The sequence below is a fragment of the Heliangelus exortis genome, chromosome 10 (assembly GCF_036169615.1).
Source record: "Heliangelus exortis chromosome 10, bHelExo1.hap1, whole genome shotgun sequence".
Classification (NCBI taxonomy): domain Eukaryota; kingdom Metazoa; phylum Chordata; class Aves; order Apodiformes; family Trochilidae; genus Heliangelus; species Heliangelus exortis.
Genome location: NC_092431.1, coordinates 1,488,413 through 1,508,730, shown reverse-complemented (window position 1 = coordinate 1,508,730; position 20,318 = coordinate 1,488,413). Strand labels below are relative to the sequence as shown.

General features: G+C 54.1%; 1 protein-coding gene across 1 annotated transcript in view; it reads right to left on the bottom strand.

Moving 5' to 3' along the window:
* The window catches only part of ADAM33 (ADAM metallopeptidase domain 33), a 29,299-nt gene extending 11,105 nt beyond the window's left edge, over positions 1-18,194 (bottom strand). Inside the window, exons 1-11 of the mRNA XM_071753930.1 lie at positions 18,053-18,194; positions 15,105-15,187; positions 6,849-6,925; positions 5,789-5,864; positions 5,240-5,316; positions 4,259-4,448; positions 4,102-4,167; positions 3,563-3,634; positions 2,797-2,963; positions 2,599-2,683; positions 1,820-1,962 (exon numbers count right to left, since the gene is read on the bottom strand). Of these exons, the coding sequence (XP_071610031.1) occupies positions 1,820-1,962; positions 2,599-2,683; positions 2,797-2,963; positions 3,563-3,634; positions 4,102-4,167; positions 4,259-4,448; positions 5,240-5,316; positions 5,789-5,864; positions 6,849-6,925; positions 15,105-15,187; positions 18,053-18,194 (1,178 nt within the window). The remainder of the gene's footprint in view (positions 1-1,819; positions 1,963-2,598; positions 2,684-2,796; positions 2,964-3,562; positions 3,635-4,101; positions 4,168-4,258; positions 4,449-5,239; positions 5,317-5,788; positions 5,865-6,848; positions 6,926-15,104; positions 15,188-18,052) is intronic.
* Between the last annotated feature and the right edge of the window lie 2,124 nt (positions 18,195-20,318).

Here is a 20,318-nt window from a genome sequence, read left to right as displayed (position 1 = left end):
GCCAGTTTGATGCTGGTGCAGATGTCACCTCCGTGCCTCATGTCCCCTGGGACACCACAAACCTCCCCCTGACCCCACCAGGTCTCAGCCCTGCAGTGCCCTATCTGCTCAGGATGTGCTCAGGAGGTGGCTGCTGATGGGAAACACCCCAAAATACCTCTGAGGTTGAGATGGAGAGAAGTCCTCTAAGTGAGGGAAGTGGAGAAAAGGAGCACAAGCAAGAGGAAAGGAAAGAAAAATGGAGAAAAGCCACCAAAAATAATTAAAAGAAAAACGGTGGGGGGAAGAAAAAAAAAAATCCATACAAAAAAAGCCCCGTATCTAATCATTCACAAGGCCTGAATGGCCAAAAAAAAAAAAAAAAAAATTAAAAAAAATTAAAAATTCCAGAGCTTTCTATGTTTAAGGTCATTTCTGTTTTCTGTAAGGAGATGGAGAAACACAGTGACCTTCTGGTGAAGCTCTGAGCATGGTTCTTCTGTAATTTTGCTCAAATTTCTGGGGTTTTGTGACACATATTGAAGGGGAAGGAGGAAGCAGAGGGCAGGAGCTGTGCACCCCTCTCTGCTTCAGCCCTGGTTTCACTTCCTCCTACGGTTAAAAGCCAAATTGATTTTATTTCCTGTGAGGACACCTCATTTCTGAGAAGACAGAAAGGGTTTTTTTAAAAAAAAACATTATGAATTCTTGGGGGGGAGGAGGGATGTTCTGGAGCTGGAGAGAAAGCTGCAAGTCCACATGGGATGGAGAGCACATAAAGAGACCCAGAGGGTTGGTACATGAAGGTGCATCTTGGGGGGAGGATCAAAAGAAAAAAAAAATTAAGTTTCTTGCCCAGGAATGGAAAATATTTCAGCAAAAAGGAGAAGGAAGGTGGTAGCTTGGAGAGGTTTGCCTTCAAGGGGAAGCAGAGGCATCTGCTGAGGTTTCACAGCAGCACATCCAGCTCGGGTGGGGTGGGAGGAGAATTAAATAGTCAGAGTTCTTCCTGTAAATAAGTAAAGAGATGCACAGCAGCCTCATCCTGGCAAGGTTTTTCTCACCACTGCCCACCAAGGCAGGAATTAAACCCCATGGAGTTGGTGCTGGGGTCTGATGGCCCCAAGAGGGAGAGAGAGGGGGGGAGTCCAGAGGTGGCCAAGAAAATGGGGAGGGCTGGAGCAGCTCTGGAGCCAGGGGGAGAGTTGGGGGTGTTCAGCCTGGAGAAGAGAAGGATCGATGGAGAGACCTCAGAGCACCTTCCAGTGCCTGAAGGGGCTCCAGGAAAGCTGGGGAGGGACTTTGGATAAAGGTATGGAGTGATGGGATGAGGTGGAATGATTTTAAACTGGAAGAGGAGAGATTGAGATGAGATCTTGGGAAGAAATTGTTTGGGGTGAGGGTGCTGAGCCCCTGGGTGCCCCCAGAAGCTGTGGCTGCCCCATCCCTGGCAGTGTTGAAGGTTGGATGGGGCTTGGTGCACCCTGGGCTGGGGGAGGTGTCCCTGCCCATGGGACATTGGATATTGGATGATTTTCCTTCCAAGCCAAAGCATTCTACAATTCTTTGATCCTATGATAATGCATCTCCCAGACAACATCCGTTTGCTCCCATCCCTGGATTTTTTGGGATGAAGCTCCTACCTATCTGCTACCCCTTGGTGACCAACAGCCCTGCCTGCTCCTGGGATGTCCATGCTGCAGGGAACTGGGATGTACAGGTCAACTGGGAGGGAGGACAAGCAGCCACATTCCCCCCCCCCAGCCTCTCCCACTTCCCAGCACCCACAACACCTCCTGGGAGGTTCCAGGGGCCACATCCCATCCCCAGCATCCCTTACCCAGTGGCTGCTGCCATGACACAGCCTCCTTGCTCCGGGGTGGCCTCCACACAGCATCCTGTGGTGTCATGGCTCATCCCAAAGTTGTGGCCAATCTCGTGGGCCATGGTGGCAGCTGCTCCAATGGGCTGCTCCGAGTGGTCCTGCAGAGGGATGGGGGATGCATTGTCACAGCAGCCAGAAGAGGTGGAAAAGGGGGATCCCAGGATGGAAGGGCCCACAACATCCCTGGCATTGCAACTGGATCCCGTGGGAGGGAGGGAGGGAGAAGGATTCATGGGGTTTGGTCTCCTAAAAGGGGATTGTTGGGAAGGGCTTTTGATGGAGCCAACTGCTGAAAACTTGAGGAATTGGAAGGTGCATCCCAAACCCCAAACACCTCAGTGCTCCACACCACCACTGCCTGGGTACCATGGGTCCCCAAGGCCACCAATTACCCTGCCAGGAGGAGAAGAGTCACCTGGGATGGAGGTGACCCTACAAAACCAGAGGGCACGAGCAGGGAGCAAGATGGGGCCTGAAGGGAAACCCAGGAGATCCTGAGGGTCTCCATGGGTGGGAGAGCTGGCAACCAGCCCTTTCTCCCCCTCCTCTGCTGGGCCAACACCCGAGAGGCTTGGAGGTCTCTGACCATCACTGGTTGCTCCCAGGCTGCATCCCAGGACCAACTGGGATGGCTGGTCCACAAACCTTGGCGAAGAACCCCAAGAAGTCAAGGTGGTGCTGGGGTCCCTCAGCCCAGGAGGAGAAGCAGCAGGGACCTTCCTGACCCTTCTTACCACGCTGACACCTCCGGAGTTATCCAAGCTGCACATCCCCTCCAGCGGGGCCATGCCAATGGTTGTCCCCCTGAAGGTCTTCCCTCTGCCCAGGAAGGAGAAGGAAGGTGCAGTCAGCACCCCAAGGGGGGCTTCGAGACCCCAGGCTGGGCTGGGAGCCCCCTGCCCCAGCATCCCTGGGCCCAGGGAGGTGCTCACGTCAGCAGCTGGGCATTGTCGTGCTTCCTGCGGGACCTCAGCCCCTTCTTCCACTGCAGGAAGGACCAGAGGGTGGCATTGGCATCACTGGTGACAGCACACTGGTCCCTCTTTGTCCACACCTCCAGGCCAATCAGGGCCACCTTGATATTCAGGGACCTGTAAAACTGCAGAGAGAGGGGACAGGGATGGAGGGGGTGGAGGGGACGGGGATGGAGGGGGTAGAGGGGATGGGGATGGAAGGGATGGAGGGGATGGGGATGGAGGGCACAGGAATGGAGGGGACAGGGATGGAAGAGATGGAGGAGATGGGGATGGAGGGGACGGGGATGGAGGGGACAGGGACTGTAATTTGCTGCACGTCCTCCACCCCTGCCACTGCCTTTCAGCTGGTGGGTCTCCATGCTTCACCTCCACTGGGTATCTCAAGGACAGACTTGTCCCAGAACCACCCCCAAGTCTGAACCCTACAGGCACAGGTGTGGGCACAGGAGACACTCAGGGTGGCAGGATGATGACAACACCCACACGTGTCTCTCCTTGCTTCAAGGATGCCACCACTGATCCCCATCATCACAGCAGGGCAAGAGCCACCACGTGCTCCATTGCTTCCCACCATCTTACACCTGAATTCCTCCCCCTAGTGACATGGGGACGATCCCTGAGGGCCACCACGAGCTGGCCTAGAAGCTGAGGTGCTTTCCCATAGACTGGAAAGGATGGAGGTGGTCAGGGGGTCCCCTCTCAGCAGTGCCCACCCCATTACCTTGTCCACGTAGTTGGCGATCTCCACGATGCGCTGCTTGGTGTGGCCCAGGTCGAGGTTCTGGTTCCTGTACTGCAGGGAAGGGGCACCAGAGAATCACAGAATCATCAGCCAGGCTGGAAAGGAGCTCTGAGATCAGCAAGTCCAGCCCTTGATCCATTACCACTATGGTTCCCAGCCCATGGCACTCAGTGCCACATCCAGTCTCTTCTTAAAAACCTCCAGGGATGGAGAATCCCCCCCCTCCCTGGGCATCCTGATCACCCTCTCTGGAAAGATTTTTTTTCCTAATATCCAACCTAAACCTCCTAAACCTTAAGCCCATGCCCTCATCTTACTGGGAGCTGCCTGGGAGCAGAGTCTGACCCCCCCTGGCTCCAACCTTCTTTCAGGGAGTTGTAGGGAGTGATGAGTTCTCCCCTCAGCCTCCTCCAGACTGCAAGAAAGGAAGAGCCAGGAGAAGAAAAAGAGACAGAGAGGGCTCCCAACTTTTCAGCAGGGCACCAGGTTCCTTCCCCCTTTTTCCCCCCAGAGCTCACCAAGGTGTGATCAGCAACGATGAAGAGCTCCATGTACTTCATGGTCCTCCAGGCATCTCTTTTCTCCTGCAAGACAGAGAGGAAGGTTCAGAGGAGAGGAGGAGTGGGGAGCCCATGGTCCCGGGCAGCTCTGGTGATCCTCAGGGGATGGACGTACCCGGTGGGGCAGTGGCCTGAAGAGCTGAGTGATGGCAGCAATGGTGGTCCCCAGCCCATCACCGTGGCCACAGGTCCCAGCCCGGATGGGCAAGTGCTCAGCTCGGTGGATGAGGTGGTGGTGGCCCAGCTCGGGGGTCTCCAGGGGGTTCAGGTAGTAGCTGGTGTTGGTGCTCAGCACTATCAGGCCCCTGGCAACAAAGAAGAAAACCCCCACGAGGGCTCCTGAGGGGCTTGAGGTCCCACAAACTCACTGCACCTCAGCTTGGGCAACACACATGGGGGGGGCAGAGAAAAAGGGGGGGCAGAGACAAGGGGAAGGGGGGCAGAGACAAGGGGTGGGTGTCCCCATGAGCCCTAAAAGCTCAGAGACCCCTGAAGCCTCTGTGTAGGTGACCCCACACAGCCCTGGGATGGCAGCTGCTGGGTGCCATGGGGGGCAGCTCAGCTCAGGGAAAGGGTCTCACCTCCTCCTGAGATGAATTCCTTTGAAGGCAGCACAAAGCAATGGGCCCTCCCCACCCTGCCCACCCCCAAACTAGGGTGAGGGATAGGAGAAGAGGAGCAGTGAAAGATCAACCCCATGAAACAGTCTGAGCTGGGCTTGGAGAACCATCGGAGATGCTCCAGGGAGTCACAGAACCCCAGACTGGTTTGGGTTGGAAGGGACCTTCAAGATCACCCATTCCCAACCCCCTGCCATGGTCAGGGACACCTCCCCCAGCCCAGGGTGCTCCAAGCCCCATCCAACCTTCAGCACTGCCAGGGATGGGGCAGCCACAGCTTCTGGGGGCATCCTGGGGCTCAGCACCCTCACCCAAAGAATTTCTTCCTAAGCTCTAACCTAATTCTCCCCTTTTAGTTTAAAGCCACCTCCCCTTGTCCTGTCACTCCATGGCCTTGTCAGAAAGCCCCCAAAACCCCCCAGAAGTGGTTCCTACAGAGAGGAAGGGGCAGCCAGACCCCCCCCCCATGTCCATACCGTATTCCTGAGCAGGTGCTGAGGACAACCCAGGAGCCACCATAGCCCTGGACGTGCCCGTGGTAGTAGCAGTGGTCCTGGGAAAGAGACACCAGAGACCTCCATGAGAAGCCACCACACAGGGCTGAGCATCCCCCCCCCCCAAAAAAAAAAGAAAAAAGAAAAAAAAACCCACCCCAAAACCCCCCAATGTTTCATTTCCCAGGCGAGGGATGAGCGGGAGGGACGGATGGAGCCAGGAGGTCTCTGGCTCAGGAGGTTCATCCAGGGACACAGCCAGGCTTGTCGTGTTGGAAGGGTGACAAAGGGCTGGTGGAGGAAGGGGGGGGACATGGGGGAGGCTGAGGGCTGCCTGTGTTTATCTCCTGAGGTGCCAAGAGCTCCAGGAGCCACGAGCTGCTGCATTCCTGACACCACGGGCACCAGGGATGCTGCCCAACACCCACCCTGAACCCCCCACCCCCTATCCCCGCGCATCCCAAGAGGTGAGAGAACCCAAAAAATAAAAAAATGGGGAGCTACACCCCTCATTGCCCCCCCAGCACCCACCGTGTGGTTGGGGGTGAGGGTGATGGGGTGTCCACGGGTGCTGTAGTGAGTCTCGGTGTAGCCCGGTGCCAGCAGCCTGTGGGAGAGGAGTTGGGGGGAAAAAGGGTGAGGAACCCCAAGTTGGGATGGGGGTTCTGGCATGGGGACACCTCAAGGATCTGCAGACTTGCAGAGGGGAGCCCCCCCACCCCCTTTGCAAAGGTTGAGGAAGGGAAGAGACAGTGGGGTCACCAGCCCTGGTCCCCACCAGCCTGGCCATGGCCAGAGGGGACCCGAGTCACAGGGAATCCTTTGGGTCAGAAAAGACCTTTGGGGTCATCGAGTCCAACCATCAACCCAACACTACCCCATGGCCCTCAGCACCACAGCTCCAGGGCTTGGAAATCAAATTTTGTACCCAAAAAGCACCAAGAGGAAGGTTCTGCCAGGCCCCTGCCTCCCACCACTCGTAGGAAGGAAGCAGAAACTCATTCCTCAAAGATCAGCTCCACCTGGCACCAGGAGGGACCCAAAACCCAAAAAAGGGACAAATACCACAGGGTCTTGGGGATGGGGGCAAGGAAATGGAGGCAGGAGATGGAGAGAGGGGCTGCAGGATGAGTGTTGGCACCAGCATCCCAAAGGAGGAGTCCAGAAAGGGTCGAGCAAGGCAAGGTCACCCAGGACCAGTGCCAGGCTGCCAGCCCCAAGAACAGAGCAGCAGAAGCTTCCAAATCTCTGCCAGCAATCAGCATCCCCCCCATGAGATACCCCCAAGGTGACATCCCAAAAGGTCCCCATCCAGCTGAGCTCCATCCCCTAAGCACCCCCAAACCACCTTCACCTGTGCTGGGCATCAAGCCCAGGCTCTTTCTTGCACAACATGGGTGTGGGCAGTGGAAAATGGAGCATTTCAGCCCAAAATGTCACAGGGGTGACAGCCAGCAGGAAGCCACACTGGGGCTGTCCCTTCCTTTGTGGTCAGGAGAGCCAGGCCAGGGAGGCCAGGATGCTGCCATTCCAGGTGGGACCATGCCAGGGACACCCAGCACCCCCTCCCCAGTCCCACCACCACACTTACTGGTTCTTCTCCAGCACCAGGATGAGCTCCCTGCCCTCAGCCATCACGGCCACCTTTGCCTGGGCAGGTGCTGGCACCTGGGGAGGAAGCAAAGGATGGGTGAGGAGAGAAAAGAGAAAGCTTGGAACACTCAGCCTGGGGTGTTGTAGGACCTGGGCCAGCCCAGAAACCACCCCTTGTCCTGGGCTGCATCCCAGCAGTGTCAGCAGCAGGGCCAGGGAGGGATTTTCCCATTCTGCTCCCCCCTGGATCCAGTTCTGGGGTCCCCAGCTCCAGAAGGACATGGAGCTGGTGGAGAGAGGAGGGCATGGAGGTGCTGGGAGGGCTGGAGCAGCTCTGGAGCCAGGGGGAGAGTTGGGGGTGTTCAGCCTGGAGAAGAGAAGGGAGCAATGGGGAGACCTCTGAGCACCTTCCAGTGCCTGAAGGGGCTCCAGGAAAGCTGGGGAGGGACTTGGGACATCCTGGAGGGATGGGATGAGGGGGAAGGGTTTCCAGCTGCAAGAGGGGAGATGGAGAGGAGACACTGGGGAGAAATTGTTTGGGGTGAGGGTGCTGAGCCCCAGGGTGCCCCCAGAAGCTGTGGCTGCCCCATCCCTGGCAGTGCTGAAGGTTGGATGGGGCTTGGAGCACCCTGGTGTAGGGGTCTTTAAGGTCCCTTCCAACCCAAAGCAGTCTGGGGCTCCAGGACATTTCCCCCCCAAAAAACCTCTTCCAGGCAGCAGCCAGGATGAGCCACAGCATCAGAACCACCCCCAGCATCCCCACGGGGACCTCCAGGAGCTCTGCTCCCCCTCAGCTCCATCCCACCCGAGCTCCTCAGCCAGGTCCTGCAGAACCTGCTCCGTGGGGGGGGTCAGCACCCGGCTGCACCCCACGGAAACCCACAGCAACCACCCGAGAAAAATGCCACGAGAGGAAGCGATTGCCTGACTCAGCTTCCTCAGCACGATGCTGGTTTTACTCATTCCCTCCTTTTGGAGCACGGGATAAACGATCTCCACCCCCACACATCCTTTCCCCACCTCCAGAGGGGTGGGGACACTAAAATCCCGGCCCCGGAGCTCGCTCTCCAACTCCCGGTCCCTCCAAATCCCTCAGGGATGCCGGGAGCCTGGTGGGATGCTGGGAGCCTGGTGGGATGCCAGCTCTTGCTTGGGATCTGCCCTCGGGTCCCAGCACCCCTGCCATGAGCTCCAGAAGTTTTGACAGCTCTGGAGAGGTTTTTTGGGGTTTTTTTTTTCCCAGCTCTGGAGGGAAAAGGGAGAGGAAGGAACCATCCCCACCAAGCTCTGGCTTTGGGCTGCTCTGAGCATCACGGGGTTTTGCAGTTGGTTACAGGACAGGGGGGGAAGTTGGGTGATTCCCAGCTCAGGATGGAAAAAAAAAATAAATAAAATAAATAAATAAATTAAAAAAAAAAAAAAAAAAGGCCAAATCTTGCAGTGCCCTGTGATCCCTAGGGAGATGAGCAGCATCCAGGGATGGATGGGGACCTCCAGCCTGCTTGCTCCAGGGTTGCTCCACCTTCCTGGGGTCCTCAATGGTTTTTTAAGGGGTGGCATCCCAGGACAAAGCATTTTGGGGTGCAGGTCTCACCCCATGCCATGGGGTTTTTGCTCCCAGGATGGTTGTTCCTGCAGTTCCCCCCCAAATGGAGCTCCAGGGATGGAGGGACCCCATTAATCTGCTCCAAGTGGCCACAGGGATGCTGCTGGCCCCAAGGATTCCACCATCACCCCAAACTCCACCATCATCATCATCTCCTTCTGGTGATGGGGAGGTCTTGGTCACCCCAGCCTGAGGCACCACGAGGCCACGGTGATGGAGCTGAGCTGGCCAAGAGCTGCCTTCCCAGCTCCAAAAAAGGAGACCAGACACTGCACTTCAAAAAAAAAAAAAGAAAAAAAAAAAGAAAAAAGAAAAACCACAACAACCCCAGAGCAAAGCCAAACCCACAGCTCCGCCACCACCACCCCCCAACCCCTCAGCAGGGCCAAGGCCACCACTGTCCCTGCTCCTGCCCTGTGAGATGTGGGGGGGGGCAGAGGGCTCCCCTGCTTCAGTGCTGGTGGGAACAGGGCTGTATTTTTAGAACATGATCTTATCCAAACATCACTCCCTGGCCAAACATGGGCTGTAGGGTTTTCTTGCCATTTCCCTTCTTGCCCTCCCAACCCCCCCCAGTCCTCATTCCCCTCCTTCTCCTCTCCCTTTTTTTTTTTTTTTTTTTCTTTATTTCCCAAGCCTCTTTCTCCCCTTCTCTGATCTCCCAAACACCCTCTGCTCCCCACAGCCCCTCTCCTCCTCCTCCTCTTCCTCCTCCTCCTTCTCCTCCTCCTCCTCCTCCTGGCCAAGTCCCTGCCGGCTCCTTCCCGGGTTTGAATTCCCCAGCAATTACTCCTCTCCTTGACTCCAGGGCCTTTCCTGGCAAAATGCTCTTTTTTTCCCAGCTGCAGTCTTAAAGGGACACGTGTTGGGTGTGGGGAGGGGGGGAGGTGGTCCCAGTGTTCCCAGTTCCCCATCCAACCACCATCCCCTTCCCCAACGCTGGAAAAGAAACCTCTGCCAATGGGATCCAGGTCCCACCTCTGCCCGGGGGTGCTCTCCCCTCCCCCGTGCCTCAGTTTCCCCCCAACCCTGAGAGCACGTGGGGATCCTGGTTTTAGCTGGGATGGGTGGAAACCAGGTCAGGCCCTGGAGAAATAAGGAGCAAGATGAAGGAGAAGGAGGGTGGGAGCACCCCCAGGGCCAGGCAGGAGCCAAATGACCCGAGGCCAAGGCCAGAGAAGGTTTTTAGCATTAATTAAACACTGATAATTATGCCTTGAGCTGGCAGGAGCTTGGGGCCCCAGGAGCTGCCTGCCAAGATGTGGTCAGCAGGGATCAGCATCTTCCCAGGATCCAGAAGCATCCCAAGCTCCAGCATCCTCCTGGGTTCCACCATCATCCCAAGCTCCACCATCATCCTGAGCTCCAGCATCCTCCTGGGTTCCAACAATATCCCAAAATCCACCATCATCCCAAGCTCTACCATCATCCCAAGCTCCAGCATCATTCCAAAATCCACCATCATCCTAAACTCCACCAACATCCCAAATTCCACCATCATCCCAAGCTCCAGCATCATCCCAAGCTCCAGCATCCTCCTGGCTGGAGCACAGTCTCATGTCCCAGCACCCTCCCAGGCTCCAGCACCTCCTCCATCTCCTTTCTCCAGTGACCACAAACACAAAGGATGTGCCCACCCCTGCCAGCAGCTGGAGGAAGCACTTTCCCTCAGCCCTGGCTGGATGTGGAGGTCGTGGCTCCTCTCCAGAACATCCCAGCAAAGCCAATCCCACCAGGGGCTGGGCTGGGAGAGGCAAAAATAAAAAAAAAAAAAACAAAAGCCAAAAAAACAACAAAACAGCTGGGATGAATCTACCCTGGCAGGGACCCAGCCCAGAGGACCCAGTGGGGCCAAGCTCAAATCTATTTTTCTTTCTCAATCTGCTGCTCAGGAAAACCACAGGGATGTTTGGAGAGGAGCTGAGGCCAAGGGTTGCTCTTTGAGAGGAAAGATGATCTTTGTTTCTCCACCCTTGCTGGGATGCTCCTGCTTCCCTGCAGGAGATGGGCAGGTCCAGGAGAAGGCTGAGGGAGCATTGAGCTCCTTCAGAAATCACTGGGTCAGACCCCAATTAATCCCCCAAAAGCCACCTCCAAATCCCAGCCCAACATCTGCTGGGCCAAGGTCCCACTGGCCCTGATTTCCTCACTCCAGCCCGGATGTCCAGGAGGAAGAGAGGGGGATGAGGGTCACCAGGAGCTGCTCCTCCAGAGGGGATTTGCTGATGGGATTTGCAGCTGGAACATCACGGCCCAGCCAGGTCCTCCTCAGGAGAAATCAGGAGAAATCAGGAGAAATAAGGATTAGATCCCAGCAGCAGAGTTGGGGTTTGAAGAGCAAGGCTTGGGGCCATCCCCCCCAGGCTGGGGAACCAAGATCTCCAGGACAAGTTTCTCCTTGGAGAAGCATCCCAGGGGCTGCCAGCTCTGGAGGAGCCAGGACAATCCCATTCCTGGAGCTTGGGGGTTTTTTTGAAGGACACTTGGCTCAGGGACAGTGTCAGGGTTTGCTTCCCTGTCCTCAGCACCTGCAGCCCCCCCCAGACCCCACCTTCTCCTCCCTTCCTCCCCCTGGAGCAGAGCTGTGGGTGCATCCCACATGGATGTGACACCCCTCAGGGAGGGGGAGAGGGGAGGGAGAGGGTATCACATCCCAACCATGGCTGGAGATGCTCCAAGGATGAAGGGGACAGCCATGTCCCACCTCCAGGCCAGGGACACGATGGATGCTCCTGGATCCAGCAGATGATCCTGTGGTGTGGGGGGAAGGATGGGCCCTTGGTGTCCAAGCCAAGTTCCCACACAGGGACAGGAGAGAGCTGGAAGGGCTCCTCTGCCTGGGGCTCCTCAGCCCTTGGCATGGAGCAAATCATAAAACACTTTGGGTTGGAAGGGACCTTCAAAACCATCCCATCCCATCCCATCCCATCCCATCCCATCCCAACCCCCAGGTGTCAGGGACACCTCCCCCAGCCCAGGGTGCTCCAAGCCCCATCCAACCTTCAGCACTGCCAGGGATGGGGCAGCCACAGCTTCTGGGGGCACCCTGGGGCTCAGCACCTTCCAAACAACAAATTCCTTCCTTACACCCAATCCAGACCTGCTTCCTTGGCAGCTCCAGACTCCAGACTGGAGCCTGGTGGGACACCAGGAGGCTGGGCACAACCAGCCCATGCTCAACCTCTGCCCCGTGCCCAGAGCTTTGGGGGGAAGGAGTGGAAGGATGGGGATGAGGATGAGGATGAGGATGAGGGTGAGGATGAGGATGAGGATGATGCTGGCAGCACTGGGGTCAGGACCCCACCCCAGCACCCAGGCAGGAGCTGTTTGCAATCAGGGTCCCCACGACCTCCTCCCCAGCCTCTCCAGAATGGGTTCCATGTGTGCTGGGAGCCTGCAGGGAGCTGAGCCCCAAACAATAGGAGTGAGGAGGGTGAAGAAGGGGGGGGACAACCCCCCAGCACCGTGCCAGCCCCCACACGATGGGGACCACAGGGCCACCACCCCCCCTCCATCCTCCTCTTCCCACCAGCTCCATCTCACTCCTCAGGGAGGAGAAGGGACAGGAGGTGCCATCAGCTCCCCTGGGAGTGTGGCAGGGGCCACCCAGCAGCATCCCACCCATGGAGCAGCTCCAGGGAAGGGATGGGGGAGCAGTTTTCAGGGAAGAGATGGAGGAGCAGCTTCCAGGGAAAGGATGGAGGAGCAGTTTTCAGGGAAGGGATGGAGGAGCAGCTCCCAAGGAAGGGATGGAGGAGCCTCTGGGTCTGTCACCACTCTTGAACCCATCACCACACTTGAACCCATCATTCCACACCCTGGGATGTCATCTCCTCGTGGGGGGTTTCTCACCCCCCAAAACCCAACCCAACCCACCCCAGTGGGCTGGAGGCCACCAGGAAGCTCTGTTTCTTTCCAGGATCTTGGCTGGAGGGCAGGAGGACACGAGGGACACACAATCAATCCTCAAACCACAGATGTCAGCAGCAGAAGGGCAGTTTGGGACAATCTGGGGGGCTGGGTGCACACCAGGAGCCCCCTCACCCCTACCCCACCCTTGGTCTGGTTGCCACCATCCTTCCCCCCCCCCAAAAAAATGTCCCCAACTCCTGGTGGTCACCACCCCCCCTCTCCCCTCCTCTTGTCTCTTGTTTCAAGCCAACAAAGGCAGAGAAGATGCCAGGAAACACTCCAGGAGCTGCCCAGCCCCCCCATGTCCTCGCTTGGTGGCCCCCCAAGCCTTGGTGACTCCTGAATCCTGCACCCACCCAGCAGGATTTGGGGTGGCAGGAGGGTGGTAAAAATAAACCCAATCTCCAGTGTCCTCCAACCTAAACATAGCCCAGGGCTGCTGGGAAGGGAGGGGACATTCTGCAGGGTGACCACAACACCCCCAGCAACACCAGAGCTTTTTTTTGCTGCTGGAGAACCACAATTCCAAATCCTCAAGGGAAAGGCACCGGCTGTTCCTGGGAGGAGGGGGGCAGCGTGGAAGTGGGGCTGACTCTGACTCCTCTTCCTCTTCTTCCTCTTCCTCCTCCTCTCCCTCTTCCTCCTCCTCTCCCTCTTCCTCCTCCTCTTCCTCCTCTTCCTCCTTCTCCTCTTCCTCCTCTTCTCCCTCTCCCTCTTCCTCCTCCTCTTCCTCCTTTTCCTCCCCCTCCTCTTCCTCCTCTCCCTCTTCCTCCTCCTCTTCCTTTCTCCCCCTCCTCCTCTTCCTCCCCCTCCTCTTCCTCCTCCTCCTCCTCTCCCTCTTCCTCCTCTTCTTCTTCTTCCTCCTCCTCCTCTTCCTCCTCTCCCTCTTCCTCCACCTCTTCCTCCTCCTCCTCTTCCTCCTCCTCCTCCTCCTCTCCCTCTTCCTCCTCCTCCTCTCCCTCTTCCTCCTCCTCTTTCTCCTCCTCTTCCTCCTCCTCCTCTTCTTCCTCCTCTTCCTTCTCCTCCTCTTCTTCCTCCTCTTCCTTCTCCTCCTCCTCCTCCTCCTCTTCCTTCTCCTCCTCCTCCTCTTTCTCCTCTTCCTCTTCCTCCTCCTCTTCCTCTTCCTCCTCTTCCTCTTCCTCCTCTTCCTCTTTCTCCTCCTCTTCCTCCTCCCCCTCCTCCCCCTCCTCCTCCTCCCCATGGCTGTCTCCAGCCTGGGACAAGGAGGTGTCACCTTGGGGACATCTCAAGGGGCTTCCAAGCTGCATCCTCACAGCATCCCCTGCTCCAGGGAGATGTCACCCCAGTAAGTGACATCCCAGCCAGCAGCCAGACCTCCTCAGCCCCAAAACATTCCCATAAACACCCAGATCATCCCTCCTTGTGCTGGGGAGTGATTCAATCCACCCCGGAGGAGACCACAGCCCCTGAGACCTTCCCAGCTGCTGCCTACAAGGACCAAGCTCTTGGCTACAAGGACCAAGCTGCTGGCTACAAAGAACCAGCTGTGGGCTACAAGAACCAGCTGTTGGCTACAAGAACCAAACTGTTGGCTACAAAGACCAAGCTGTGGGCTACAGGAACCAAGCTGTTGGCTACAAGAACCAAGTTCTTGGCTACAAAGACCAAGCTGTTGGCTACAAGAACCAAGCTCTTGGCTACAAGGACCAAGCTGTTGGCTACAAGAACCAAGCTCTTGGCTACAAGGACCAAGCTGTTGGCTACAAGAACCAGCTGTTGGCTACAAGGACCAAACTGTTGGCTACAAGGACCAAGCTGTTGGCTACAAGGACCAAGCTGTTGGCTACAAGGACCAAACTGTTGGCTACAAGGACCAAGCTGTTGGCTACAAGGACCAAACTGTTGGCTACAAGGACCAAGCTGTTGGCTACAAGGACCAAACTGTTGGCTACAAGGACCAAGCTGTTGGCTACCAGCTGCTGCAGCCCATGGGCAGCTGGCAGAGAGGGCTGACCCTGGAATCCCAGAGTCATTTGGGTTGGAAAGGAGCTCTGAGACCTTCACATCCAACCCCTGATCCACTCCTCCCCCCCAGGGGTGTTCCCAGCCCCTGGCACTGATGCCACATGGATGTCACCACATGGATGTCACCACATGGATATCTCCACATGGATGTCACCACCTGGATGTCACCACCTGGATGTCACCACATGGATGTCACCACACGGATATCACCACATGGATGTCACCACATGGATATCTCCACATGGATGTCACCACCTGGATGTCACCACATGGATGTCACCACATGGATGTCACCACATGGATATCTCCACATGGATGTCACCACATGGATGTCACCACCTGGATGTCACCACATGGATGTCACCACATGGATGTCACAAAGGACTGGGAGATGGGGGGGAGGATGCCATGGGGTCAGCAGGTCAGCCCTGGGGAGAGATTCCCTCTTCTCCACCCAAAAGCCTTCCCAAGGACATCACTTCCCAAGGACATCACTTCCCAAGGACATCACTCTTCATTCCTGCTGCTCTTTCCAACCTGGAATCCTGATCAATTCCCTCCAGCTCCTCTCTCCTCCCCCTGGACCTCTTGCCCCATCCCTCCAGCCCCATACTCAGCCCCACACCTCCCTCTGCCTTCTTCCCACACCCTGGGGCCTCACCCCCCCTTCCAGGGGACCTGGAAACTCAACTTTTCCATCTGTGTCCCAGCACCAAGACCTCCAGGAGCAGGATCCATCCCTGCTCTTACCTTCTCCTCCAGGCTGACAGCTCTTCTGGGGCGGCCCCTGAGGAGCCACTGTGGGGTCACCTTCTCTCCATGGGATGGGGGACCTGGAAAAGGGAAGAGCTGGTGAGACCTCCAAATCCTAAAGGGCAGGAATTCCCCCACAGGGACATCCAGAGAGGAATGGGAGGAGCTGGGGGATGATGTCCCCAAAGATGTCCCCACGGGGTCACCTAAAGCCCTGGGGTGGAGAAGAAGCCATGGGGGGCATCACCCAGGTGCTGCTCAGCACCCAGCAGCCCCCAAAAAAATCCCACCCAGGGATGTGGAACCTTGGGGGGTGCCAGGAAGAGCAGGAGCTGGGGCTGGGGGATTACCCCAGAGAATTTGGGGTTTGTGCCCTGAACACTGGGGCTGTGGTGTAGGGAGATGGTGGGGGCTTCAGGCTGGGCAGTGGGGAAAAAATAAAATAAAATTAAAAATAAATAAATTTAAAAAAAAAAAAATTAAAAAAGGAGGGTGAAACATGAAAATAATAATAAAAAAAAGAGAGTAAAAAATTAAGTAAATGAAAAACTGAATTAAAATTAAAAATGTAAATAAAATAAAAATATAAACTAAAATATAAAGTAAAAAATGTAAAGCAAAAGAAAGTAAAGTGAAATAAAAAATAAAGCATAGATGAAACAAAACACAAATGAAATGAAGGTTGGACTGGATGGTCTTGAAGGTCTCTTCTAACCAAAGACATTCTGTGATTCTGTTGTTGTGAAATAAAAAATAAATAAAACAAAAATCAAATAGAATTAAAATGAAATCAAATACAAACTAAAGAAAAAATGAAACTGAAATAAAGAAACAAATTAACTAAAACATGAACTAAAGCAGATAGGAAACAACAGATATAGGAGATAAAAAGGATCTGAAATAAACCAGGTAGGAAATAGAATGAACACGAAATAAAAACATAAATATATAATGAAAAATATAAAATGAAAATTAAAACCTAAAAAACCCAACAAAACAGCCTGAAATTAAAACAAAAAAACCCAAACCAGATACAACCGGTCCCGCAGGTGCGGAGCGGGGCTGAGCTCCCCCCCATCCCCCTCCCGGTACCGCTCGGGGTTCGGCGCTTTCGCTGCTGCTTTGGGGGGATCCGAACCTTCTGAGCATCCCCGGGCCCATCCCGGGGGGTGGGTGGGGTGGGTGCTGGGGGTGCCCACCCTGACCCCCACCCCCCCCCTGCCCCGCCCGGCGCCGGGTGGCATTTTCAGCGGTGGCACCGGATTCCAGGAATAGCTCCAGATAAGGGTTGGACCCAGCCCAGGCTCCTTCCTGCTCCTCACCCCCTCCCAAAGCATCCAAAGACCCCTCAACCCCGGCCCCATCCGCGGGTGACGCTGCCGGGGGAAACTGAGGCACGGCCAGGGGACCTGGGGGTTGCTGCTTTCCAGTTCGGTTAAAAAGGGAGGAAATAAACCTTTTTTTTTTTTAATTTTTTTTTTTTTTTAATTTTCTGGGTGTTGGGAGGCCAGGGGCAGCCGGGATTGCACTGGGCTGGGCTTCAGGCCACGTCGTAAAAAAATTAAATAAAATAAAATAACAACAACAAAACCGCTTAATTCTGATATTAATCTTCTCCCCGGTTTGATTTGGGCTTTTGCTGGGAAGCAGAAACTCAGAGGTGAGACGGGGCCTTCAAAAATCCAAGGCAAAGAAACCCAGAAGTAGCACAGAGGGGGTTTCCCACCCCATCCTTTTTTTTTTTTTTCCTCGTGTATTTTTTTTTCCCTGGAAAACCCACTCATTCCCAGAGTTTTCTGTCTCGGGGCAGCTTTCCCGGCTGCTTTTCCTCTCAATCCAAACAGAAGGATTTTTTTTTTTTTTTTTTTTTTCTGGTTCCCACCACCCCTTCTCCTTGTTCCTCTCCCAGCTGCGGGGGCTTTGGTGGAGTTGGTGGAAAAGTTGTGATTTTTTTTCTCGGAGAACCCGGGGAAACTTGAAAGTTAAAAAAAAATACAAAAATAAATAAAAAAAGCAAAAACGGGGTTTTGGGTGGGGAAGAGGCAGATCCGGCTGCTTGGTGGGGTTGGGGAAGGAAACAGGGGATGGAGAGGAGAAAGCAACCTGGGGACCCCCCCCTCCCCGGCTGAAAAGCCAGAGAAAGCTCTTGGGGCGCTGGGGGGGGATTTCAAGAGCAGAAAAAAGCCAAGTTTCACCCCAAAACCCACTGCCAGGTCCCCTCTGAGGTGCCACCCCCCACCCCGGAGCTGCTGGGAGGGTGCGGGGAGCCAAGGGGGGGGGGGGGGTGCGGGGTGGGGAGATAAGGGGGGGCTCTGCCTTTTTTTTGGGGTTTTTTTGGGGGGAGGAGAGGGGGTGAGGAGCTGAATCCATCCCCGAGGTGGGGGGGTTGCTGGTCCCATCCCAACCAGACCATATAGAGGCATCGCAGAGTCCAACCCCCCCCTTGAGGAGGAATTAGGGGAGGGGGGGGAAGGGATCCCGAGGGGGGGAATTTCGGGACCCCCAAGCAGAGCGATGGGGCTGGAGGGAAGGAGCGCTCCCCCCCTTCTTCCTCAGAACCCACATCCATGCTCCAACCCCCCCTTCCCCAAAATCCTCATCTCTTCCCCAACGCCCCCTTCCCCAAAATCCACATCCCTTCTCCGACACCCCCATTTTCCCCAGAATCCACATCCCTTCTCCAACCCCCCTTCCCCAAAATCCTCATCCCTTTTCCAACCCCCCCCCCGTTTCCCCAAAATCCTCATCTCTTCTCCAACCCCCCCTTCCCCCCAAATCCTCATCCCTTCTCCAACCCCCCCATTTTCCCCAGAATCCACATCCATCTTCCAGCCCCCCCTTCCCCAAAATCCTCATCCCTTCTCCAACCCCCCCCTCTCCGGGATGGGTCGGGGAGGAAGGGGGGACACACACACAACCCCCCCAGACACATCCCTGCCTCTTACCTCTGGTTCCCGAAGCTCCCCCCCGGCCGGGGACCAGCAGCAAAATCCCTAAAAAGCAGATGCGTCTCCCCCAAAAAGCGAGGGCGGGTTTGGGGGCTGGGGGGGGGGCTGGCTGAAGGTTTGGGGGGTCCGGCCCGGCCATGCCCCGGCTCTCCCCGGCGTTTGTCACCGCCTCTGCTCCTCGCTGCCGGTTCCGCCGCCCCCTCTTATGCTCTCGGGTCCCCTCCCCTCCTCCCGCTCCCCCCCCTTGTCCCGTCCCAGTCACCCCCCGGATCCCCCTTTCCCAGGCGCCCGGCGGTGGGAAGGAGGAGGGGGGGGGATGGAGGGAAAGGGGGGGATGGAAGGAGGGAGGGGAGGGGAGGGGGGGTATTGTTCGCTGTTATTTATTGCTGTGGTTCTTGGCCCGGCCCGGCCGAGCTTTAATGAAAACCAGACCCGAGGAGAAGGAGGAGGAGGAGGAGGAGGAGGAGGAGGCTCCCAGGCTCCCTCCCTGCCGGGGCATCCCAGGAAACCCCCACCCATCCCCGGGTGGTGCCCCCCAAAGCCGGCATCGGCCCCCCCGGGAGAAGGGACCCAGAGGGGAGGGAAAAGGGAGGGGAAAAACCCCCCTCCCCAAGGTATGGAGTAGGGGGAGGGGGCATAGACAGCCCCCCTGTGCTCTGCAGTTGTTGTTTTGTTGAAATAATAATAATAATAATTAATAATAATAATAATTAATAATAATAATAATAATAATAATAATAATAATAATAATATTAAATAATATTAAATAATAGTATTAAATTATAATTGTAAATAATATTAAACTATAATGTTAAATAATAATAAATTATAATATTAAATAATAACACATTATAATATTAAAGTAACTAAATTAAATAATTAAATTTAAAAATAGCTAAACTAAATAATAGCTAAACTAAATAATAGCTAAACTAAATAATAGTTAAATTAAATAATAGTTAAATTAAATAATAATTAAATTAAATAATAATTAAATTAAATGATTAAATTAAATAATAAATTAAATAATGGTTAAATTAAATAATGGTTAAATTAAATAATGGTTAAAGTAATAATGAATAACAACGATAATAATGTTTTCTTAATGATAAAGTAAGAACAGCCGAGACCAACACTAACAATAGTAGCACTAGTTAGAATAAGAGTAACATTAGTAATAATGAAATATTTAGACTGATAAAAATAGCTGTAGCAGCAGTAATAATGGTAGTAATTGTTAATAATAGGATAACACTAATAATAGGAATAAAATCAGTGATAACAAAAAGAGTTAAAATAAGAACAGTTAAAATAAAACCGTTTTAAAAAAGTTTAAAAAATGTTAAAAAATGTTAAGAGAAAATTTTAAGAGTTGAAACAGTTAAAATCAAGACTGAAATAATAAAAACTGATAATAATGGTCTGAATAATGGTATAAACAAGGGTAAGAAAATCATCAAATGAATCCCAGACTGGTTTGGGTTGGAAGGGACCTTGAGGCCCATCCAGTTCCAACCCTTCTTAAAATAAAAAAATTACATTAATTCCAAGGGCACCTTCCTTGGAATTCATTCACCCACCTCCGTCCCATCAACACCACCACCATTATATTATTATTATTATTAATTATTAATATATATAAAAATATATAAATATATATAAAAATATAAAATACATATAAAAACATAAAATGCATATAAATTTATATTTTTATAAATATATATTTTTATATTTATATGATTACATATAAATATATAAAATTAATAGTAATAATAAAAATAATAATAATAATAACAATAATAATATATCTTCTCTCAGGAGATGGGGCATCAAACCCCCCATCAAACAGGGGGGGCACAGCCCACAGACCCCCCTGGGGTCCCCCCCCTCCCCTCTGACATTCCGGATCCATCAATAATTCCTGAAGCCCTGGGCACAGCACTAATTAACACCAGTAATTAAAGCTCCACGAAACACTGGCAACCTAAAAACGGGGACAGCTGCAAGACACCCTCACCCTGAGGGACCCGGGGCCTGCCCAAGGTGACATTTTCGGAGAGGAAGGGACAGGGGGGACTTTTCTGGGGTTTCCCAACACAACTGGGAATTAGAAATGGGGCCTGAAAGGAGAGGTTCTGCTAATGGGGTGAAGCCAGCAGATGCAAACATAGAATCCTAGAATGGGCTGGGTTGGAAGGGACCTCAGAGCTCATCAAGTCCAACCCTTGCTCCACTCCCACTGCAGTTCCCAGCCCATGGCACT